This window comes from Nipponia nippon, unplaced genomic scaffold (genome assembly GCF_047370975.1).
Source record: "Nipponia nippon isolate SJK-2023a ecotype South Korea unplaced genomic scaffold, ASM4737097v1 scaffold_8, whole genome shotgun sequence".
NCBI classification, from domain to species: domain Eukaryota; kingdom Metazoa; phylum Chordata; class Aves; order Pelecaniformes; family Threskiornithidae; genus Nipponia; species Nipponia nippon.
Window position 1 is genome coordinate 41,484,122 of NW_028262402.1, and position 26,138 is coordinate 41,510,259.

The window sequence follows — 26,138 nt, forward strand, 5'->3', positions numbered from 1 at the left end:
AGAGCTGCGGTCAACGGCTCGATGTCTCGATGTCCCAGCGGAGACCAGTGACGAGTGATGTTCCTCAGGGGTTGCTATGGGGCCCGGCACTGTTTAACATCTTTGTCGGCAACATGGACAGTGGGATTGAGCGCACCCTCAGCAATTTTGCCGATGACACCAAGCTGTGTTGTGCGGTTGACACACTGGAGGGAAGGGATGCCATGCAGAGGGACCCTGACAGGCTGGAGAGGTGGGCCCATGTGAACCTCATGAAGTTCAACAAGGCCAAGTACAAGGTCCTGCACATGGGTCAGTGCAATCCCAAGCACAAATACAGGCTGGTGGAGAATGGATTGAGAGCAACCCTAATGAGAAGGACTTGTGGGTCCTGGTGGATGAAAAGCTGGACATGAGCCAGCAATGTGCACTCACAACCCAGAAGGCCAGCTGTATCCTGGGCTGGATCAAAAGAAGCATGGTCAGCAGCTCGAGGGAGGTGACTCTCCCCCGCTACTCCGCTCTCCTGAGGCCCCATACCTGGAGTACTGTGTCCAGCTCTGGGGCCCCCAACTTAAGGAGGACATGGACCTGTTGGAGCAAGTCTGGAGGAGGGCCACAAAGATGATCAGTGGGCTGGAGCACCTCTCCTATGAAGACAGGCTGAGAGTTGGGATTGTTCAGCCTGGAGAAGAGAAGGCTGCAGGGAGACCTTATTGCAGCCTTCCAGTACCTGAAGGGGGCCTACAAGAAAGCTGGAGAAGGAATTTTTACAAGGGAGCATAGTGATAGGACAAGGGGCAATGGCTTTAAACTGAAAGAGGGTAGATTTATATTAGATAGAAGGAAGAAATTCTTCACTGTGAGGGTGGTGAGGCACTGGAACAAGTTGCCTGGGATGCCCCATCCCTGGAAGTGTTCAAGGCCTGGCTGGATCGGGCTTTGAGCAACCTGACCTAGTGGAAGGTGTCCCTGCCCACGGCAGGGGGGTTGGAACTAGATGATCTTTAAAGTCCCTGCCAACCCAAACTGTTCTATGATATAGCAGGAAGGAGAATGAATATGTCCTGAAATCTTGTAGATATTAAATACATATTTCAAAACATGTATCTTAAAATCATATTTTGGGGATAAATCTGTTAAGACTAAGAGTAACCATCTGATGTATGTAAATGTATAAAGTTAAGATTAAATAAAGACTCTTTTTGACAGTCATCTTTTCTCTGGTAATACCTCCATATCCTTCTGGTAAGCCCTGGTAAGCTTCTGGATTTCATTTTCAGATTCTGTGGCACGTACTTTCTCCTTCTCCCAGCATTGCCGCACATCCTGTAGTTCCATTTTTAAAGCTCCTATTAAAGTCTCTCTGTCTGCACACTTAGTGTGCAGGTGATTTAACTCTTTATTGGCATCAGCCAGGTTATCCTGAGCTTCCTGTAGAACAGAGGCATGGAACAGAAAGGCTGGTAAGAATTTCACTCTATAAAATGTTACCTTAGTCCAGTGCTCAGCATCTGAGGAAGTAAACAGTCACATAGCCACATGTGTTCAGAAGACTCCAGGCTAAGCTGACTGTATCTTGTCAAGAACAGAATTTCAAAATTGACAATAGTCCTTCTCCACAGCTGGTAACTAAACAGCATCAGAAAGCTATCTCAGAGTTAAAAGCTCTATGATGCACAGACCTTCGGAATCTCCTCTACTCCCACACCTGAGATGCAGAACGTATGGATGCAAGTTACCCTCTGCGGAGTGGAGAGCTCTCACAGATAGTGAAAAGATACATTATTTTCGTAAGTAAATCTCTGATCCATTACAGCTGAGTGAGTAGGCAACAGACAGTGGTTGTTACCCACTGTATTCTTTATCTGCATGATAAAAAGCATGAGGACTCTCTTCGGAGGTTTAACCATGGGAAGAAACTAATAATCAGAAATGGTCATAAATGCAATCATTATGTTACCAGTACCAAATGTCACAAGGTAAACAAAGAACTTAATACACTACCCCTTTTCAGCTAAAAGATTGCCAAGATGGAGTGGACACATACACACACCTTCCTCTGCTACAACCACTGGACTTCCAGCACTGCTAAAGTTTACTGAAAGTCAAACTGAAAGCATTGTTTTTCATAAAATCACAGCTGCTTATATAGAAAATATAATAGGAAAGATACTCCCAAATTCATCAGACAATGCCAACTTTTATTCTTCTTAATGAAAATACTAAAAGATTAAAGCAATGTTAAATTTCTGACACAAATGTTTTCAGACTGGATCTAGTTTTCACTCATATGTACAATTTTATTACCAAAAATTTAAAGAGATCAGAAACTGGTGTACTGCACAAAAACCAGTACCGTGTGTGTGTAGCAAACTCAGTTTTTGCACAAAGAATACAAGTATCTGTTGCAATGGGTTGCAAAATTTTTAGGTGCCTTACAAAGGTGCTGCAACAGAAGCATAAGTCTTAAGTCTTCTGAAAATAAATTAGTAAAGAAAGTTCAGATCAGATGACAGGAGATCATGTGCAAGTATCAATTAATATGAAGATTCAATGAGTGCTGCAGAAGTATCTGTGACTAAACTGAAGTGATAAAGCAGCATATCCCCAGCAAAAGAATCTGAGAAACACTGGGAGTAGAGACATTCTATTTTGGCAATAATATAATACACTGCCAGTTGGGAGATTAAGTTTAACCATGACCTCAGGACTTCCTCACTCCCTTGGCCACTGAGGTAACCAGACAGGACATTACAAAAGTGGTGTGTCAGCCAAAAACAGAGACAAAAAAATTCTTGTTCAGAAACTAAAGAAGAGACTTCTCAAGTGTTTTTATCAGTTCCTAGGTAGATTTTACTCAGAGATTTTGGGCTGCAAATTGTACAACTGTTAAGGATGACCTGATCCTTCATACATGCATTAACTTGTCTGATAAACACAAACACACACAAAAAAAAAAAACAACAAAGGACAGCTTTAATAGAATGTGCTTTCATATGAACAGAGTTAATTAAATTCTCATTTTTTTGAGAAAAAGTTAAGAAAAAAATTACTGATGCTGATTTTAATATAAAACAATACTTTGCAAATTGATAAATCTATTTCAAATTATTTCAGAAATGCAATCATTGAAATGATCAGTTCTGTAGTCTAAGGTGGTAACCAGAATAAAGCAGCATGCAAGGCAAATTAGTCTGCTTAACAGAATACAATGATACAGAGACTTATCCTGATAAGAAAAAAAAAAAAGATACCATAAATCTAGAAAGATACTTTTACAGAACTTTTAAATTCTATGTTAAGTTCATGAAACCATACCTTAAGGTCTTGACTTAAAGCACAGATTTTCCCTTTGGATATCTCAAGTTCTTTTGTCATCTTTTCACACAAAGCCTTCATTTTCCCAAGCTGTGAAAAATGCAGAGGTCAAACAGGCTTTTATAGAAAGGCTACATAATCACTTGAATATAAAGGGAAAATTTTGTATATAAATGTAAAACAAACCCATTGTTTTCAATTCCTTTGACAATATTTATACTTCATAAAATCTACATAACATGCCACTACAAAAGCACTAAACTCTTTTATAATAATTTAAGATAAATAGCAGTGGCAGAATCCCAAACTGAGTCCACTGTTAACTTTCCCATCAACTCTCAAAAGATCTGAGAAAAACACAGACTTTGAAATGCATTTGAAAATGTAATAAATTTAGATTATGATCTGGGGAGTGGTTTGAGAAAACAAGTTTTCAAAGTCAGTGGCCATTTGCAGAAATTGTCCAGCTACGAGAGTGGTCTCTATTTTTTACTGAGCACCGGATAGTACTCGCATACCCATAAAAAGCAGCAACGTTTCTGAGGCACAGTGACTACTGAACTGTTTGTGGTGTTACAAGCAACCACCTTAGAGGTAGCTCATGACCATAACACATACTAGCTTCACTTTCCACTTTCAAAAAAGATAATAACACATCATAATAATCTGTATCTTTAGTTACCTGATGATGAGGTTAGCAATACAAATGTCTGAAAGCATCGAACAGAGATGTATTATAGTGCAGGTTACTGCCAGCACTTGAGCATTAAGGAGCAACTCAGAAGTAAAATATCCCATTTACAAAATTTACAAATTACTTTGGAAATTATATTTTGTTTGGTCTCAAATCAGGAGACCTGGCAGAACCCTTAGAAATAATTACAGTAAATTACAGAATGCTACTGGAATATTTCCAGTCTTTTTGTTGGTTTACTAGCCTTCTCTCTCTCCTCAAACATATTCTAGCCTCTGCACTACACAGAAAGTCAATCACTTGTTATCTGTCAAAAACAAAAGACTTATACACCTTTCAGTAACACAAATGAACTAGATCATTTAATCTAATGTTTAATGTGTAACTTAGAGGTGACACATGACAAGTTTACCAGCATATTTCACATATACATACAGGTGTACACTTACATTAATAACTTCATCAATATGTGGGGTCTTGTTGAAAATCTCTCTATAAAAAGAACCGCTACATAATTACTCAAAACTAAACCCTTACTGCTGTGTATTAAAATATCCTGTTTTTATTGCACAGTGCCCTTCATAGTCCCTTTGTGCATTATTGTATTATTAAAAAGTTTTATTACTAAACGTATCTACTATATAAAAAGCCAAAAGCAGTGTTATCTATGGGGGTGGGGGTAATCAAGAAGGACAGAGCACTGCCCTTTCTGTGCACCATGAAGGTGCCCGGTGATCTCTGGCTCCATATGACAACTTCAGGGTCAGTCACACACAGTCCTACTGGGAAGTCTTGTGGCAGGTCATCAGTTGGTCCTGCTCTGCTTGCGATTTATTTTCCTTGACAGTTCATTCTTCTTTCTGTCAGAATACTCTCTTTGCTTTCTTAGCAGCCACCCCCTTGGTCTCCCCACTGCTGTCTCTGGCACAGTTTCACAACAAAGCACATCACTAAGCCAAAGCCTGCTGAGTCGACTTTTCAACTGTGCTGCCTATCACGTGACATTCCTCCTCCCAAATAACAATTCGCTGTGGGTAATATGTTCCTAGTTACTCTGCAGCTTCCAGACTTGGGTCTCAGAAGAGTTTCATAATGACTATACACATCGGTTCTCTTATCTCACTGGGAGAGACCTAACAGTGCTTGCTGTTTACAAAAGTATAATTGTCTCCATGGTCACTTATTTTTGTGCCCGTTGAACAAACTCAAAGGTCTTGCAGGAGACTATTCTTTTCCAATAAAAGGGGCACAGCCAATACACTTTTCTTTTGTGTTTTTTTTGTTTTTGTTTTTAAGCATTGTGAGTGACTAGCTAGCCTACGCATTTGTCAAAAGACAAAACCTAGAAATGAAAAAACAGTACTGGCATTTTTACAATATTACCACACCTTGCCTTTCTGTATTTGCCAATTTTATCCAAAGATAAGCTAACTACAAGTTTGTACAGAAAGCTCTAACAGTGCAGTTAACTCCTCTCTACAGCTTTTAAAGCCACAAATTGATAAAACATTTACACCCAAGAGGATTAATTTAATCACATTAGCAATACAAATAAGAAAATAAATGCAAGATTGTGACTTTTCTGTCAGTGAAATAAAAGACCAGTAGGACTGCATGGAAAACATTTTATTTTTTTCAAGGGTAAGACTTCCAAGATTTAAATATTTCCATCATTGTCTTAGATAACTTAAAGTATTGTCACGGTCTTATTTTACTTGAAAAGACCTCAAAATAGCACCAGAAGAGATTTCATCATAAACACACTCATCTCAGAAAATTATGCCACTTTTTAAATGCACATAACTGATACCAATGACTGTTGAGGCTCAATATTTAGGATTATTGCAGTATACACTGCCCAACTCTTAAATCACCATCCTTCAACTGAAATCCTAGATATGAATGGCTCATTTTCCTGAATGTTTATTGAAAATAATAACTCCAACAAGTTTAATAAGAAAACAAAACCAAATTAAACTAAAAAGCAAAAAAGAAAAAAAAAGAAAAACCCTTTCTCCCTGTCCCTCCAAATGTAAGTGAAACTTTACTGTAGGGCAAGCTTAGAGAAATAGTAGTGACAGAGATTATTTCTTCGGGTGTACGTGAAGCTGTCAACTCAACATTCCCACTCTTCTGACCTTTTTTACAAGCAAAGCGTATGTACTGCTGCAGGCCGAAGGCGATACATATAGAACCAAACAGTGCAAGTGTTACCTCATTAGACATATCTTCCAGCTTGTTCTGGTAAGCTGTCAAGGTAGACCTCAAAGTCTCAAGGACAGAGAGGCTCGGAGGTTTATCTTTGTCCTTACAAGTGCCTGAAGAAAAATACAGAATGAAAATTAAGCCTTAAAGCCACAGAGAGAAAACTACTCACCCTGGATGAGAGGTATTAAAATTAGTTAGGGCTTCAGTGACAATACAAAACACTGAACAGCAGCCTTGTTAGCCACAAGAGATGTAGCTGAATAGCCATACTTTCACAGCAAATACAGCTGAAAGACATTTGTATAAAAGCTTTAATACAAGATACAGAACTGTAAATTCTGGATTACATTTCTACCTAATGTATTTGGCATGTAGTCTCACATAATTTCTACTGTGGTCAAGTCTGTGCATTCAGTCAGACCAGCCAACTTTAAAACTGCACGATAACACACTTTGAAAAACACGTTGCCTGAAAGTTAAGTATGTTACACTTTTCCTGACATTATTTTTCTGTTGTGACTATGCATATTATAATGTAGTACTTCATTTACTCAAACCTTTACCAAGCCAAAGATCACATGACTATGTTTTGCTTGGAGAGGTCTTAAAAACCTTTTAAATGATCTTGAATTTCATTCCAAAGGAAATAATAAAAAAAATTTATTATCTGTCTGCAGAGTCCTACATAACGTTTCAATTATAAATCTTAAAGCTGATATATCCATTATATACACACTACACTTATTTATTAAACCTTTAGACAGAGACTTCTGATCTGGCTGCCTTAATTAGGGACATATGAACAAGTTTGAGCATTCCAAAGCCCATAGTACAATGAGCTAAGAAAGCAAAACAACACTGTATTGATCAAGAGGTCACAAGATGTCAGCTGATATTAAATTTCCAAGAACAAACTATTCATTTTTTTCTGGTGTTACAGCAAAATACCAGGTTATTGAAAGATTCTTCTTCTCAGCATTATTTACATTAGTACGCAGCATTTATAAACTTATTTTGTAACAAATTATAGTATCATCTTTACCACGAGTCTTAAAATGTTCTATAAGCAAAACTAACTTTACCAACACTAACAGCATCCTTATTTTGCAAAAGAAGTGAAAAAATCTGTGGCATTTGAAATCCAGAGAGGCTAAACAATCGTTACTCCCAGCAGAACTAAATTATGATACAGGTGTTTATCACCTCTGAAAGGTCAGTGTCACTAAGCAATTCACCTAGGCTGGCTCATAAAGTCAAACCAAATACTACACTCTAAGCCTCTTCTTTGGCTCTCCATAAAATTTTGTCAGCTAGAGGAGGTGCACTTACAGACTTTCAGGTTGGTGTTTTGGGGTTTTTTGGTTTTGTTTTTTTGGTTTTTTTTTTGGTTTTTTTTGTTTTTTTTTTTTAAGAATCCTATGCTTAGTATTATCTAATAAGCATGGCATTCTACTCAAAGCATTATACAAAAATGATAATTTGTCCTGTAGGCTATGCAAAATGCACCAACGGTAGTCAGTGGAAAACTTAAACACAGACACAAGTTGGAAAGTATTGTCAACAGCCGTTCTGAAAACTTTTTCAATTAATTAGCCTCTTTTCTTCCAACCTTTTGATAATACCAGAAAGCATAGAGTACTATTCAGATTGGACACTAACTTTTCACTTTGACTTGCCAGCCAGCAGTTACTGTCAAAGTCACACCTAGTCAAACGAATGCTGGTTTGTAAGATCACCTTCAGTACCAGCAGCAAGATCTGCTCTATAGCTCACAAGTGAGTTTAAAAGGAATGCACGTCCCAGTAACAGACTTCTGCTCTGTCCTACCGGCCACTCCAGTGGACACCTATTTACCACAGTTTCTAAAGGTCTACAGTCAGGGAAAAACAAAATCTTCCTAATGAGACTCTAGTGCCCTTAACCAAACCTCTGAGTCCTAGAGATGTCCCAAATAGCAATGTTACACTTAGAATCAACCCAAGAAGAATTCATAAAAATCTGACCTTTTGTGAGAAGTTTAGACTTCACATTTAAGAAAGAGACTAGTAACATCTTACTATCATTTTTATCACTTAACCACGGCTATAGTTAAGGATGCACAGGGCTCCAATCCTATCTTCTCAATTACAAGAGTGACTTCTCACTGCTACCCGTTGTAGGAACATTTTGCAGTGATCTTGTTGCATAGAAGAAAAAGTACTATTCTTCCATACCTCTAGCTCTAGAGAAGTTTTAACTCACAATTCTCATTCAGTTAAAAATAATACCTATTAAGTCACTCTAGGGGTTGTCTTTCATCCCCTGGTTTTCATCAAGCCGTCTAAATAATGGATCTTCATTTCTAAAGTCCCAACCTGCAATGCTGTCACTGAAATATGCCTCTGAACTATCTTAATTTACATCATATTTGCCAAAACCAGACTTTTGCCAGTAAACTTTCCATGCTGGCATTCCTCGCCTTTGCTGCAACCCTATTTTCTAGGCAGCTCAGTCTGCCAACAGAAATACCAGATTCCACCTTCCTGCACTAGCTGAAAAGAAGCCTATGGCTTTTATACAGGCCAAACATTGTCTGTCTTTATACAACTATGCAGGAGACGTGCAACATAATCTAAACGGCACTTTCTTGCTGGAGAGGCTCTACTTCATCAATGAGGGGGAAAAAAAACCAAACAAACAAACAATACTTGAAGCATTTGCCCAGTATCACCTAAGAGTTTGGGGGAAGAATTTTTGAGAAAATGTCAGGTTCAACAGGAGTCTGACAGGAGGTATACAAGTGAGTAAACTCTTAAACTCGCTGCTTCAGACTTTCTACTAACGGTACTGAGCCTGGCTAGGACAGAGTTAATTTTCTTCATAACAGCTCATATAGTACTGTGTTTTAGATTTTTGACCAAAACAGTACTGGTGGCCAGCATTAAAAAGTGACACTAACTCAAAGAAACTTACAGTCTTAGGACTTTATACTCAGTTCACTTTTTTTTTCAGATTACTACAACGACAATTTTTTTCTTCCTGAAATGAAGACAACCTTCCCTGAGCACAAACCTTACTGCTGAATAACTGCAAAATATGATAAACTGAACAGGGACAAACTGAAATCATGCAAATTGCTCAATAAGAATAACAACACTGTGGAAAATTTGTAAGGGTCACTTAAAAAGGAGAAGACACGGATTTACGCTTGTTATTTTGGAATGTATAAAGAAAAAAACTTTTAAAAATACCTCCGTTTTTAATCTTAAAAATATAGTCTTTTCTTCTTGTTCCTGTATAGCCCAATAATCACAGCCCAATCAGCACTTAAATAAAGGGGTTGGACCTCTAATATTGACAGATTTAAGTAGATATCTCAACCACTTGAGTTGAAAGTTAAAAACAAAACCAAGAAAGACCGCCCAGCCAGCTGTGGCTCACGCAGCCTCTCATCGGCTAATTAGACTGCAAAGATTTATTTAAGATTTTTACTCTTATTGGCACCTAGGTATTCCCATATCAAATATGATTACATTAAACATGTTTTTGCAAATTAAAATACATACTGTTACATAATAAATTCATAAGTACAACACAGTAAGGCAATAGCATTAAAAATTTAAGTTTCATACTTAGAAGCATAGCAAATATGTACAACAAATGTCTTGGTCAATGTTCATTTTAATATTAGCCATAAAGACTCAATCCACAGCAGAGCCAAATTTTACTTTCTGCCTCAACTGAGCCTCTGCAGTGATGCTGAAGCTTAAAAAAAAAAATCTCTTCAAATAAGATCTTTCAAAGTTTACTTTAAAGAAAGCAAGTTAATACTGAAGTTACTCTTACTGAATCCCTAATATTATAGAAACAGGCCAAAGCTGTTCTCCGCAAAATTTACCACTAGGGAGAACAGAAAACCTACCCAAAAGACAATTACTGCTTTGGAAACTGCACTTTGGCAGCAGCATCCAGCTCCCCCCAGAATTGCTGAAGACCCTCTGGGCATGTGGAACTTTGCAAGACTGAGGAAAACGTACAGTTTTGAAGAGCTTTTCAGTTGACATAACTACAGTAAACCTACAGGTATTGCCCACAGGAATTACATATATAATTACAGAATAAAACTGATACCAGTTTCCAAATTAAAAAAAAAAAAAAAAAATCATATAACCCATGTGAGGAAATCAGTACATCACAGATTCATGGCCAGGTTTTTAAGGACAACAAAAATCTCAAGAAGTTCCTTTATTCAATTACAACAGTACCAGGTCCTAAAAAAAAAAATCTTTTTGTGAAGATATTAAAAAAAATGCATCTTCCTTTAAAGGTGTTATACGACCCATTTATGTCTACTGTTGCTAAAAAGGACAGAAACATATCATTGCAATTTACATAAAATAAATCTACTTGCTCTTTAAGCAACATTTTGCCTGTTTTCTTCCAGTTTACTTGAACTGTAAGTTGGAAGCATTTTGTGTCTAGTATGTGATTTTCTAACAGGAATTGCATAGAGAGAACTTGTATAGACAGTTTTAAATTAAGATTTTAAAAACTGTACAATTTTCACCTTTAAAAAAATTACTAGCTTTGATGTTAAAGTTCAGTTTATGTTAGCCACTACTTCAAATGCTTAAGCAGGCAGCAGTTTGTTGAGTTTGATACAATAATTATGCATAAAGCTAGGTAGCAGAGTGACAACCACTGACTTACAATTAATTTTAATGAAAACAGAAATATTTGTTCTGTGTTAGGTCAAATGAATGCAATATAGTACTAGTTCACAATCAACAGTAAAAAGTATTGTGTTGTATTATGTGTCCTACACAACCTTTGTGAATATATGACCTTTAAGTTGCTGAAGGTTGCCTCAGAATTTGGCTCAGTTCAGGCAAAACATCTGTTCCCTTTGCAGGTATACTGTAAGGACTTTTTTCTCAGTTGGATTTAGAGCACAGCAAGTGAGCCCTTTTCTGACCGATCATATACACCCCAGCATTTGTAAATCAAGCTCTCGGCTGACAACAGCAGGTCCACATTCCGTCACCCTTTCTCAGCTAGCAAGGCCATTTGACTGCTGTGAGAACTGCTCTTATCATGTCATCAAATCAAAGCATGTTGAGAAGAGGGAATGCAAGAGGCATCTGCAGAATTCCCACAATGTAGTGACTTTGGAACATTGACAGATGCATCTGTCATTTTATACCTTCAACTAACCTGCTGTCCGCTGGCCTGACATAGCAAAGCTGTCCAAGAGTAACTCCAGCTCTCTCATGTTGTTTTCATACGTCTCTGTTAGAAAGACCTGGTGTTTCTTGGCCTTTATTTGACAGGAGATACAGACAAGACAAGAGGGGGAAAAAAAGAAACCCATTAAAATAGTAAATAAAAGAAATACAAATCACAATGGTATTTTTGTTCCCCTTTACATTTAAATCCCTGCTATATTTCTTGTTACTCCTTTTCTTGAGACAAGAGACCTAACATAACATCACAAATAAGTAACACAGAACACTGAAACACACTTAAAATAGAACTAAAGGCTTCAAGTAGTCAAAAGAAAAAGAAAAAATGGTTGTACTAAAACCTAGTCTTGATCAACTTCTTTTAAAAATATCTTAATGAACATTAACTGCTGCCCATCTATGCAAGCAATGAAATCTATTGTTACACCCTGCAAGGGCATCCAGAAAGACACCAAACTACTGGCAGACAGACTAGAAATTCATGATTTGGCACTCAGTCAAATCCCACACCTATTCTCATTGCAAACCTGCCTACTTTAGTTGTTAGTATCTTCCATGCTTGATAGCGACTTCTTCAATATCAAAAACTCCTCCTTATGCATGGAATATAAAGCAGCAGAGTCCTTCAGCTCCTATCACTGAATTATCTTTAAAAAAGCTGTTCACTAAGTACAGCCTATTGTTCAAGTCAAGACACTGGCTTTATTCTGAGGGCAGAAAGGTATTACAGCAGATTTTTCAATTGCTACAATAGAAAGACTATATCAAGTCATTCCTTCAATTTATATCTGATATTAAAACTTGCAATTTTCAAAGACATGCATCCATAATTCCAGACAAGACCAAGGTCCTCTTGGACATATGTAGTTCTGACTTCTCAAAGAAATGTACAATTTTAGCAGTTGAGTGACAAAAAGTAATACATCTCAGCAGTTTAGAAAACAAAAAAAAAGCCACAAAAATCCTCCCAAAAACCCACCCCCCCAGCAATCCCTCCCCCTCAAATCAAGATGAAACTAGATTTAAATAACTTCACAATTTTCTTATGACAAAGGTTATGCTCAAAGATGTCTCATTACTTTTAATTACCCAATTTATTTTTATTCTAAATTCTAACACCTATTTGAGTAATTTCCATTTCTACTTGGTGATGGAAGGTTACTGTTTTTGCATTGAGAAAAATCCTACTGTTTTCTATCTATGTATACACTATTGCTTTAGTTATGCTTCACTGAATGTGTAAGTATCCAGTCAATTTCTCAAGTGTGGTAAACATCCTCCCCAGAAAAACTGCTACACACTGGTAGCATATAACTGTCAGACTAAAAAACCAAGAAATACATTTAATTCTCTGCAGTGTTCTGCACTATTCAGTTTAAATATTTTATAAATTTGCTTTACTCTTTCTATTTTAATTATATCTACTGTATATCAACTAATATATTATTCATATGTGTATTTCAATGTTAGGCCCCCTGTAGCATTTACACCCCTTTCCTTGTGTGAGAGTTTGTACTACACTTCATAAAGAATTTCCAAACCACTTCTATATATCCAAAAATAACTCTGTTTTAATTTTTACTCTATAAAATTATCTACAAAATAGAGTTTGTAATTGCTGAGCTCCAGTAAAAATGTTTTATGGGATGGAAACGCATTAAAATAATTTACTCTCATGTACTGATACAATCTCAAAGACTTCACATATTACAAATAAGAAAATATTACAATATGATCAGCATCACAATAAAATAAATACTCTTTTTATATAAACCACTCCAGCACAGACAAGGTCAGACTAAATCTTCCCAGAAAAACCTTTTCCCATGGAGAAGTCAAATGTGAGAATTTTTTTCATTTGGTTTAGTTAATTTACCACAATTTAGTCAGTATATTCCAATCTATTCAGCCTTCACCTCTTCTCTGTGCTTTATTTGCTAACTGCAACTACAATCCCTAAGCCAATTTCAGTCTCTTTCTCAACAGCAATAAAGATCAAAAGGAAATTCCTCAGACTAGCCAGTTTCTGTACATTTCAGCTGCAAAGTATTTAGTATCCTTCCTTTTTAACTCCCATTTTCAATCACTGTCCCCATTATCAGAAATGGAAGAAAAATACCGTAAACTACAGTGCTGGAAATCCAAGCACAGGTTAAGAGTCCAAAAGGGTCTGAACATATCAATCTAATTTCTTACATCTCACTGACAGGTATCCAATAAGAACGTTTAGAGTCATAAAATCATGGAATAATTTAAGCTGACAGGATCTCTGGAGGTCATCTGGTCCCACTCCCCACTCAAAGCAGGGACACGCTTGAAGTCAGGTTAGGTTGCTCAGAGCCTTGTCCAGTCAAGTTTTGAGTATCCTCAAGGATGGAGTTTCAAAAACCTCTCCAGGCAACCTGCTCCAATATCTCACAGTCCTCACTGGTTTTTTTTTCCCCCTTACAGATAATTAGAATTCCCTTTCTAAATCTTCTGTTTTCTCTCATACTTTCACTGCACAGTTCTAGCTCCATCTTCTCCATAAGCACCCATTTGATAGTTCATGGAGGTAGCTATAACGCCCTTAGTCGTCTTCTCTTCAGTCTGAACAAAGAGAGCAAGTATACATAACTCTTTACTTTGAAAAGGAAAATGGGAGTCCACAAGAGCAGAAGTCAAACATAATCAACTGCAACTGCTGGAAGATATCTTCTGCCAGATCCAGCTATTCTAGGGATGAGACTACTTCCCTCTCAGCAACTCCATCCACCATCACATCTGTGCTAGGGATGCTATTCCTGTAGAACTACTGGAAAGGTACTGGTGTGAATGTTCCCTAGATGACTTCAAAAGGTAAATTGGGTGACAAAGTGCTAAAGCCTTTACTTAAACACAGTTTGCTTCCCAGACCACATTAGTAGAACCAGGTAAAAGAACACTTGTAAAGTAAGCCTTCTGCTAACTTTGCTTGACTTCCTGCACCTCAGGATGGGCCTTTCTTGACCTTGGAGGTGATCCTTGAAAATGACCTTGAAAATGAAAGGGAGCAGGAGACCTGTACAGATGCACAAGGAGCTCCTGACTAATTTCAATTTTTAACAGGAAGCATAAAGGAGGTGGAAGCAGGCATAGGTGACCAGGAGGAAATATAGAGACACTGTCCAAGCATGGAGAGATATGCTTAGGAAAGCCAAAATCCACTTAAAAGTTGAATTTGGCAAGGGACGTGAAGGGCAACAGGAAAGGCTTCCTGAGGTACATCACCAGCAAAAGGATGACTATGCAAAACGTGGGCCTGCTGCTGAATGGAGCAGGGGATCCGGTGACTAGGTTGCAGAAATGGCCTTCTCAATGCCTTTTTCACCTCAGTCTTTACGGGTAGAACCTGCCTTCGGGAATCCCAGGTCCCTGAGACCAGTGGTAAAGTCTTCTTGTGATGTGTACATAAACACTTGAGAATTTAAAATTCTTGAAATATATTAGGAGTATTTCCTATACCCCCCAAACACAATTCCCTCCCTCACAAAATATTCAGAATAGGAGGCTAGAAACCAAACAATATGGGAGCAAACTCATACTTTCTGAACCCAGACTATATGCTGAATTGTAGCATATACAATGCTTCCCCCCAAGTCAAACTTCATATCCTTATGAAGGCTCCTATTATCACAAAATATCCCTTGAGGACAAAGTAATTTTTGGTAGAAAAATCTGTTTGGCAACATATTACTTAACCATCAACTTTAAAACGCAACCACACTTTTAAAGAAATTAAATAGAAGCCAAGTATTTTTCCTTACAAGTACTGTAGGCTCCAGCCAAGAGAAAAATCTTTTTTCCAAATGCTTTGTATCCTTATCTGTAAGGATAACCAGAATTATTAGGAAAACCTACTACTTATAAAAATTATTCCACCCACTGTCAGAATTATAATCTTCCAGAAGCAGGGTATTTGCATCTATCTGGGCAATTCCCTATTACCTTGGCTGCAAAGATATTTTCCTTAAATACCAGTATTCAATTTTGGTATCATTGCATTACCTGTTCCACAGCAGAAATGAAGTCCCATTGATTTTTCAGCATTTTCCAAAAGCTGTTTTGTTGAATAAAATAAATGCAAACTCCACGCACACTTCCAGAATAGCCCACGTGACCTGATGCTGCAAATGTGCATCTGTATCTCGAGGTCAATAACATTTAAAAAAATAAACATGTAGGCAGGAGTTTGAGGCCTTTTCAAAATTAACGTATCAAAACCCTGGTAGTATTATGCAGGGAACTGGGGTCAAGTCCTGCAACGAACTGCCATTATTCCAAGAGGAATTTTCTCTACTTTGTTTATAGTTACAGGGATTTTCCTGTGTGGCTCTCTTGCACATGGACTAATTCACCCACCCGGTCTGCAGTACAAATCCCATCTGGTGATGGCAGAACAAGTGCCAAAGCCAGAACTATCCACACAGCCACCAAAAAGCAGTATGTTCAGGTACTCCTTGAAAAGCATTTGGGTAAATCCTTTACAAAAGCATCAGAATGTTTACCAGGCATAACCCTGGGGAAACCAAATCAAAACATTTATAGGAATAGGCTCCAAATGACTGCTACACAGTTAACAAAAAATGGGGTTTACTTGAGTGATATTCTGTATAGCAGAATAGTAGCACAAATTTTAAGCAATCAAGCATAAATTGCAGTATAAAAAACAAAACCAAACCCTCATTGACAATCTCCCTACTTAGGCTACTATTTATTTTTGCTCAAGTTATCTAACTATTGAATACTTAGAGTTCCTTTATTTTCTTGTATTAGCTAGAATTTTCCGAAGATCCCTCCTATAGAAGGGTCTTTAAAAAGTGTCTAGCCATATGTAAATTAAATACAATTTCTCAAGAAATTTAGTGTCTCAGTTTTAATCATCTGACATAAAATTAATCAAAAATGCTCAAGTTTTATATGGAACTATTCTAGTTTCCTGAAGAGAGATTTGTAGCAACGTTTTGGTGGGAGAGGGTGTTATGAAGTATCTCTGAGTTTTGGGGTTTTTTATTAGTCAGAGAAAATTTTTCAAGAACTGGCAATTTTAAAAGCATTTTTTAGGTGCTTGTCTTCAAACACTGGGACATCACAGCTTGAGTGACCTCTCTGCTTCCAGAATAAATTACAAAATTGGTTTCTTTGTAGAAAATCATTTAAGCATATGCTTCAGAGTGCTTGGTCTTCTTAAATTAAGAAAATAACAGAAGCAGCATCTGGGTGGGAACACTCCACCCCTGAGTTAAGGCAAGCAAAACAAGAATGAAGGTAACATAACATTTAACAATCATTAGCACAGAATTAATGAAGACTGCATCTCAGTTTTTTTAAATTGAAAGGAAAAGCTCTGTTCACAATAAATCATCTAGATCAGATTTACATCTTTGCCATTGAGTACCACATTCTACTCCATAGAATTTGTAGAACAGAATCATAATCTTCAGGGTGTTTCACTGTCTGTTCAGTCAATACTTAAGACACTTGCGTTAAAGAACAATGGTTAATGCCTACGTCCAGGAACCAGATTCTCAAACACTTGTGTTCTGTCTTTCAGCTTACAATAACGTACAAGGCTATTACAGACAGCCAAGATGTATACAGCACATGACTGCATGCATGGCTGTAAGAGAATGATTTATATGCCACACAGAAAAAGACAGGCTCTGGGTGTAATCTGTTACACTACTTACACGCTAATTATGCTACTCCTGATAGTATCTACACAAAGGGAAGGAAATGAATACACAGTTCTTCCAAATTAAAGGAATTTATACTAAAATATGCTATTTTTAATGACTTCAACTTCCTAATATGCATTCTGGTGAATTGGCAAGTTCCCCAATACATTTCTCATAAAATAAAGGTTCAACGTCTCCCGCTTGACCGGTACTAAGAATCATCCACTACTAGGTTCCAGAAATTTAAATATCCTGAGTAACTTTTAAAACTATTAGAGACACCTTTTATTCTTTCCATGGGGCAAAAATACAGCTGGGGCTGTTTCAGTTTAAAACAAGTTCTGAATCACAATGGCTGTTCTTCCAAATTCCTATTCTTCAAGCTAAAAATTTCTAAAAACCCTAGCTGGAAATAATGATAAGCTTGAGACCAATTTCCTCAGAAAAACATAATGGAAATCTTGAGAGCCTGCTCATGCTGAACATTAATAAGCAGTTTTGTTTGATACCAACAGATCCTATCACATTTGATCCATGCAGATTTCTGGCAAACTTCTGCCACATGCTGATATTTAAAATTAAAAGCAGCATAACTACTTTACTATACATTCAACTGAGCCATAAAAGAAAAAAGTGCTTTTTCATATAAAGTTTCCAAAGAATGTATTTTGTCCCTGCATAAGTCTGCTTCTCCAAAAACAAAAGAGCCTTCGCTGGTTTGGTTATATTTCCCAAATATTTTACAAAAACCTTAACTTATATTATAGCAGTAAGTGAGAAACCAATAGAAGATTATCAGACTGGAGTGGAAAGGACATATTTGGGATGTCTAACAATAGTATAAAATATAAGAAAGTAATTAATAGATCAAGAAAGCAGGAGGGGGAAATGAAGGGAAGAGAACACACTGCCATTTTCACACAATTTTAGTATGGGTAGAGGGAAGCCTAATAACAGTATATGAAATGTCATCTATACTTATTTTCTGCTAGAGCCTTCTGCTTTTTCATTTGGGGAAGAAAAATAACAAAAAACTGTCCAGACTGAGTAAACAAGACCACACACAGGCACTCCTGCTTCCCAAACAAATACAAAAGTCTTCAGGAAAAATACAAAGCCATCCAAGGTGATAAAAATCTAATCCCATAGGGGACCACTAATACAACCCCTCAGAAAATGAGTATTTTTATTACCTGTTCAAGACAGACTTGCGGTTTGAAATCGTTCCAGTAAAACAATTAAAACAACCGTTTCTATGAATAAGACAGTTCTTTTAACTGAGATAATCTATTCTGCTTTTTACCTTTCAGTAATGTAAGGTTCATATTGAGTACACTATTTAATACTGTTGCCATTACCAGAAACCTTGATCATGAACAGAATTTTGTCCTGAATTCTTGTCAGGTATAACATACATTTTACAAGGGAACACAAAACAAAAAGGAAAACTCATATCACAGCAACAGCTAGCAAGCACTCAAGGTTCCTAGCAGAAATTTTTCAGCCTGGAATTGTATTTTATATTAATAGCAATCATTACTGACTGTAGTTAGGGGAGACAGCTGCATTTGTCTCTTCATATTCCTTTTGTGCCTGATAAGATGACTTTTTCAGGTTAACTAGGTCAGCAAATGCATTTTAATACATTAATGCTTGCATGGAAGAAACTGTGATTCTCCCAAAAGGAAGAGGGGTTTTTGATTTGATTTTTCTTCAATTTATTACTTATCAATCTGTCTGGGAAGTGGATAACACTAAGACAATGTATGGAATAACTCCATCAACTGAACAGAAGCTATCAACAAGTCTGAAGATCCTCTGATGCAGGTCTCTGCTCCTGCTCACTGATTAGCACAACACCTGTAAGCAGCAGGGAACAAACCACATTTACTTTCCATACTCACAGCTCCAAGAGAGAGAAAGAAGAGAAATTTGCAAGCCAGTATCAAAAAGTTTACATTGGCTAAGTACAGAAAAACTGCAAATGCTACTACACAATGGAAGGAGGGGTTTTCTAGATGTCCTAAGATCTTTGCTTTGTCCCTGCTGCTATGCAACAGGATGGCAAAATTGTTTTTCAAAGTTGAGTTGGGTAGAGACAATGGGAAAGGCCCCAATTGGTCATATAAAAGCAGAAAGATTTCAGAAAATAATCCAGTAAAATACATCCAACATGACGAATCCACACCAAACAAAATTCCCTCTGCTTTGTCACTTTCAAACAAGCAATTTTCAAGCAATTTTTAGTCAAATGCTTGCACTAAAAACAAAATGTTATGTGAAATAGAAATAAACAAGCCTACAATGGTAGTTAATAAAGCTTGGAGAAGAAGAAAGCTTGGGTAGAAAGACAGAACATCCTCCACAAGGAATCATAATCCATATCTACAAATTGCCTACTTCGCTAGGAATGCAAACACAAGTTACTCTTTACTCATAGCCATACTTTTAAAATAATTGTTTTCTGCAAATAATTCTTCAGTTAAACACACGGTATATCACTTAAAACACATTTTTTAATTAGCTTCTCCAGTATATCAGCTATATTTACTCATGTTTTACAAAACAAAGTAACATAAGTAAAACCAGAGTAACACAAAGGCAGAGTTCTTCCACAGCTCAGCACAGCAAATGCAGATGATGTTCACAGTATGCTTAAACCCTAAACAATGAGTGCCACAGGCCTTTTGTCTTACCATTGCAAGTTCCCCCTGTAATTCTCTGCAGGTTTTTTCATTATTCTGTAGTCTCTCAGAGAGGTCTTTAATTACCTTCTTCTTCTCCTCAATCTTCTCATTCATTTGCTTGTTTGTGGAGAAACACTCTCTTTCTAATCTGGAAAGTTTCAGCATTAGAATATTTTTATGAAAAAATACTTTTGTCAAGTATACTACATACTTCTAAAGATAATTAATGGATATGGCACATATCATGTTAGCACATCATAGGGCTTCTGAAGTTGCTTTCTTTTTTTTAAACTGAAGAAAGTTATATATTCCTTCTAAGAAAGGCTTTTCAAGAAGTGGTTATGCTCTTTTCAGTTAGCAATACTTGTGTTAGGCTTTCAGTCATAAATTCAGCTGGTCATTTGGATATGGCCTCCAAATTACATATAATAAACAGAATTAATCATATTTTAATTAACACAGTAGGTATCTTCAGAAAGACCATGTCACATCTTGCATAATCAACCCTGATTTCAAGTACAAAGCTTGCTCCTAAAGTTTCCACATACCTGACTATATTCTACTCAAAATGCCATGAGTTCAAATTTTTCCACCAGCAGACTGTTCTCAAAATTTCAAACCGTTCTTGTACTATATCAGTCCTCCTGGTACTCAGGAAAACAGATATATAAAGAGCCTGGTATGGCTAAATAGGCAACTCGTGAGAAAGCTACAAGGCCAAACAACAGCATACAGAAGACAGAAGCAGGGACAGGAATCCAAGGAAGAACTTAGAAAGATTGCCTGAGTATGTAGACATGGTGTCAGGAAAGCCAAAAGCTTACCTAGAATTGATGTTTGCAAAGGATGACAAAGACAACAAGAAGAGATTTGACCACTGTGTTAAGGCAGGAAAGAAAACATGGACCTGCTTCTACACAGACCAGGTAATTTACCAACAGCAGACACGGAGAAGGTCACCACACTCAATGCCTTTTTTGCCTCAGTCTTCCCTGACAAGGTCTCCCAACCCTCTATGATCAGTAAAAGGGCCCAAAGAGGAGAACGATTGCTAGTACTACATGAGGATTGAGTCTGGGATGAGTTGTAAGAACTCAACCCATAGAAACTGAAGAGGCCAGGTCACCTACACAGCTTCTGACAAAGCTGGCCAGTATCACAGCGAGGCTGCTCAATGATCACAGAGACTGGGGGAGGTCCCTGGCAAATAGAGAAAGGCAAATGTCACACCTATATTGAGAAAAGGGCAAAAGGACAAGCCACGGAACTATACACCAATTAGCTTCATTTCGGTCCCAGGAACGTCATGAAGCAAGTCCTCTTGGAACAAATTTCTGGGCTCATGAAAGAAAAAAAAGGTGATTGGGAACAGCCAGTGAGGATTTACCAAAGCTAAATCATGTCTGGCCAATCTGGTTATATTCCATGTTAAAATGACCAGATCTGTGGACAAAAGGAGAGCAAGTAGATTAAATGCAACTCAACTTTAGCAAGGCTTTTGGCACTGTCTCACACAGTGTTTTTATAGCCAAGTTAAAACTTCAGTCTAGATAAGTGAACATTGATAAAAATGGTTTGATGGTAAAGCTCAGATGGTAGTGGCTGGTAACAAGTGGAATACTGTAGGAGTCTGTATTAGAACCTGTTTAACATCTTTATCCATCACCTGGATCAGGCCAAGAGTGCAATCTCACCAAGTTTGCACATAACAGTGAACTGGGTGGGGGTAGGTCACGACACAACACAAATTACACACTCAAGAGAAGGGCTGCCATTCACCAGAACCTAGACAGGGAGAAGGAACAGGCTAGCATGAACCTTCTGAGATTCAACAATGACACATGCAAAGATCTGAATTTAGGAAGCAAGAGCCCCCTGAAGCGGTTTGGCTGGTAACTGGCTGGGGAGCAGCTATGCTCAAAAAGGACCTGGTAATCTTGGTAGACAGCAACCTAGCCACAAATCAGCAGCATGGCACGCAAGTAGAGATAGCTAACGGCACCCTGATCTGTATTAGTAGTAGCATAGCCAGAAGATTGAGGGAAGTGACTAATCACCTTTTATTTGGCACTCTTTACAACACATCTAGGATAATGACCAGTTTTAAGCATACACCTCCCCCATAATACAGGAAAAAAAGTTGGAGTGAGCTCAGGGGAGGGCCACCAACATGGTCAGGGGCTGAAGTACATATAAGAACTGGTATGTTCAGGCTGGAGAAGAGATAACATTAGGGTGTATAACAGGCCCTCCAGTATCTAAAAGGATGTTACTGACAAGATACAGCCAGTCACCCACAGCAATGTATTGCTAGAGGACAAGAGACAACAGTCACAAATTGAATCCAAAGAGGTTTGGAGAAGGAGAAACTTTTTCCACCTTAATGACAGTCAAACAGTGGAACAGGCTCCCAGAGAGGTTGTGCCATCTCCATTCTTGGAGGTTTTCAAGACCTAACTGGATGAAGCCCTGATCTCACAGCCCATCCTGGTTTGAGCAGATGGCTGGACTATAGATCTCCGGCAATCCCTTTCAACCTGAACTATTCTTTGATGTAACTCTTAGCAGCGGGAACATCCAGGTGTCTCTCACTTCTTTATCTCTTCTCCTATCACTTCTGTCTCACTAGAATTGAAAATAATGCAAAGAGCTTAAAGTTCTTCCAACTTCGAAACTTTTGAATCAATATTGTCACTTCCTGACTTCCGACTTATTTCTTATAGATCAATGTATCTTTTTCACCAGACGACTTTATCAGTCCTTCAAATACCTATGTGCTTCTGCTTCAGACTGGCTGATTTCTTTTCTTTTAGCTCTAGATGGTTACTTCCTATTCTTAGAGAAAGAACTTGCTTGTCTCAGTGCCCCAAAGTAGCTTCTACTCCCACAGCTTTCAAGAATACAGCAAAAGCAGTTCAAATTTATTCTATGTCATGCTCTCACTCTTCAAGAAAAGTAAATTCACACAGAGACCTAAATCCCATGTTGCTTCCAATTTACATAGTGCTACTGGGTTCAGAGCTAATTAATAAATTATGCAACCCAGAAAAGCCTGTTTGCTTGGTTTCAGTTATTACAACCATCTTTTTCTCAGAAAATAAATTCTCACAGTTTTGTATAGCTTCCAACGTTGGTATCATTTACCCTACATCAAGTCCAGCTAAAAAGACATACAAGCGTTCTAGCACAACAAATGAAAGTCTCCAAGACTTTCCAAAGACTAAGGCTTAAAGACAAACTCATGGGACTCCTCCAGAAAAAGTGAAAATATGTTAGGATGCCAAATCATGGCTTAAAAGAAAAAGGCACACTCCTGACATTGTCTGGAGTCCAAGGACCCAGCCTTCAAAGGTAAGTAGATCAAAGGCTCTTGTATTCTCTCTGAAGGGATCCGGTGAAAGCAATCACTGATATTCACCAGTGTTACTGATACTTGTGTGCTTCAAAGAATAAAAAAGGCGCAGGAAACAGATGAGGCAGTACATGCCTACCCCATGTAATTACCTCAAGGGAACTGAGTATATTGATGTCCATCTGAGATAAAGCTTGACCTTCACTACCTATCTTTATGGAGCTCCAGAAATTTAGGTATCTGGACTAACAAAGACTCACATCTCTGTCACTAACTTAGTGGAGTGTAATTTGCAATTTCTAAATGGTTACAAAAAATACAGAGTTGTTGCAAGAGTGCTCACATTCAACACCTAAAGGGACAGCGGAGCTCCACATGGTAACGACTGGACAGCATTATTCCATGTGCAGGCAGTACTCCACTTAAGACTACTTCTTGACATAAAAGGTCTTTGCTCATCTGACGAACTAATATAATTCACAGAATGAAATGCTCTGACAAACTCTGTTTGTTAAGGAAACTTAAGTGCACATGCATACCACTTTGGGGGACTGGGACCTAACGTGATGAAATCAACCAATCGAAACTCTTCTAAAAATTTTAGGTGAGGAACTCCTATACTTTATGAACTTTCTGTGAGGCCAAAAGGAATCTTCATGACACGAACTTGTACTAAAAATTACTACTGAGCACAGATATCTAAGATAAAACACCTTATAGCAACATGAATATAAGAATTTGTTAAAATAGAGAGGAGTACCTGAGAGAACAGTTGTGATGAAAGTTAAAAAGAGCAACTGGAGGCAGACAAATAGAAGCATTAAAATGCCAAACGTACTAGAAACCCTGAGAATCAAATTGTTCTACCAATATGTAACTCCAGTGTAAAGCATTGAACTCCTTTCAGGACCTAGTATGTTTGCACGATGTGTGTTTTACATTTTTCGTGCATATGTAACACTTGAATAAGTTACTGTATTTTTAAAATTAATTTATGCAGAATTCATGACTCCACATTTATTTCACATCAAATAATAAAATCAGAACAGGCAACCTTCAGTAATTTTAACCCTTTACTTGTGACCACATCAAAGCCAAACATGACCCATGTGTTCAGACTCACATTCATTTTCTAAAGAGCTATAAAGATAAAAAACAGTGCAGTCCTGCATTTCAAAAGTTAAGTACTTTTGAAAAGTCATAGATATAATTTCTACAAGCCTATTAACTCCCTAGATGGACTGACTGCACCCTTAAATTTGACAGTATCTGTGGTTCATTAATCTCATTACCTTGAACTTCAGCAGCAAAAGCTACAGGTCAGACACACTTGTTTTCTCTAAGAATGCAAAAGACAAAAACAGACATAAGGACTGCTTGTACAATTCAAGGGCTAGTTTTTGAGCTTGGACAGAAACAACAGGAGAAAACTTCCTGAAAATTCCAGAAGGAAGGAATAAATGGTATCTGGAGATTCTTGGAAGGTTAACAGCTCTCTGACTTAGTAAAGGAAGCCACACTATGGTAGCCATGTTGCTGAAAGTGAAGATTATCCACTATAAATTATACACAACTTCTAGACAGAAGTCTTAGATTCGTCTAGCTCCCTGAAGTGAAAAGTAATGTTTTCATAATAATGTATGTGTATACAGAAAAAATCTGTTATAAACTTGCCATGTATGTTCTGCACTCCTCCCAAACACTACTGGAGACAGGACCCTATCATAACTATTATTTTCAATATTTTTGCTTTGGCAAACAATCTATAACAGATCAGTTATTTTCTCTACCTACCCATAATGTGTACAGTTACTGATATGGACCTGTTATTAATGGAATGCCAGGTTCTGAACCTTGGCTTAGTTTGGCAAATTGCATCACATGGTGTTGTTTTCTAGTAGCTGAAAACTATAGAGAATGTAAACTAGAATGGCTGTCTACTGCCATTTTACAACGAACTTAAAAGGTAACTTACACATTGAGTTTTTCCAAGTTCTCTTGAGCACTGTGTTTTTCTCTCTCATATGCATTTTCTACCTCTTTGAACTCTTTCTTGATCATTTCTAAATCCAAAAGAGCTTCTGCTTGGCTGGCTTTTTCCACCTGCAAAGCTCCTTCAAGGTCTCGAATTCTTAACTACCAAGTGATAAGAAAGCAATTAAAGCAAGTTAGGAAAAACTATTATGATCTTTAATGCTGTTCTATATTCTGTTCTGTTTTACAGGTAACTATATTCTATTAATTCTATATGGAAGTATATACACAGAAAGCATTGAACACATGTAAAAATGCATGAATACATACAGTTCAAAATGGAGACAAATAGATAAGCTGACCAAAAGCACCATTTACTCTCCTTTAGTGGTATCTGGATTTTTTCTTTTTCAGTTATTACTGAAGTTTTCCAGGGGAATTCTAGTTTTTAAGTAGAGTCAGGAAGGTGTGGGATTAACAGTAAAGGCTACACTTCCACTCAGCACAAAGCACACTTGAAGCTTGTTCATGTATATGAACAAGGAAGAAAACCTTACCAGTCATTCACCCATAAAAGATAAGTCTCTAACTTTAAGGAATGTTACCCTCCCAGTTCCTTTGTATGTTGTAAAAGTAGGAAAGTAGAGGAAATGAAGAAAACTAAATCTTTCCTGCTTCTAGTTTAATCGTCACTTTAAAAAATTTAAGTGCCTGTGCATAGAGAAGATCATGAGAATAAGAAAATAACTGACTGAAGAATGGTAATACTTATTTTTGTTTCTCAGAAAATAAGAAAAAAAAATTCCTTATTTTGCTTAGTTTTTCAAAAGGCAAGTATGAAGGGCTTGTTAGTTAATATGAGATTACTAAGCAATTGTTGTTTAGCTTTTTCTCGTTTACTTTTTTAAAAAAACATAGTTGCCTTACTGGGTCAAACCCCGTGTGATACAGTTTAATAATACAAAGATTTAATGTTCAAGCATATATACTTTATTTTTTCATCTA

The 26,138-nt window shown here is 37.4% G+C and overlaps 1 protein-coding gene across 5 annotated transcripts in view; it reads right to left on the minus strand.

Annotated features, from left to right (window-relative positions):
* Positions 1 to 26,138, minus strand: part of CCDC171 (coiled-coil domain containing 171) — a 168,759-nt gene that overhangs the window by 112,176 nt on the left and 30,445 nt on the right. For all 5 annotated transcript variants that reach the window (XM_087742166.1, XM_087742164.1, XM_087742162.1 and 2 more), the window contains 6 exons: positions 25,135 to 25,295; positions 19,817 to 19,955; positions 11,396 to 11,498; positions 6,209 to 6,312; positions 3,301 to 3,390; positions 1,213 to 1,413 (listed from right to left, as the gene is read on the minus strand). In XM_087742166.1, coding sequence (XP_087598292.1) covers positions 1,213 to 1,413; positions 3,301 to 3,390; positions 6,209 to 6,312; positions 11,396 to 11,498; positions 19,817 to 19,955; positions 25,135 to 25,295 — 798 coding nt within the window. The remainder of the gene's footprint in view (positions 1 to 1,212; positions 1,414 to 3,300; positions 3,391 to 6,208; positions 6,313 to 11,395; positions 11,499 to 19,816; positions 19,956 to 25,134; positions 25,296 to 26,138) is intronic.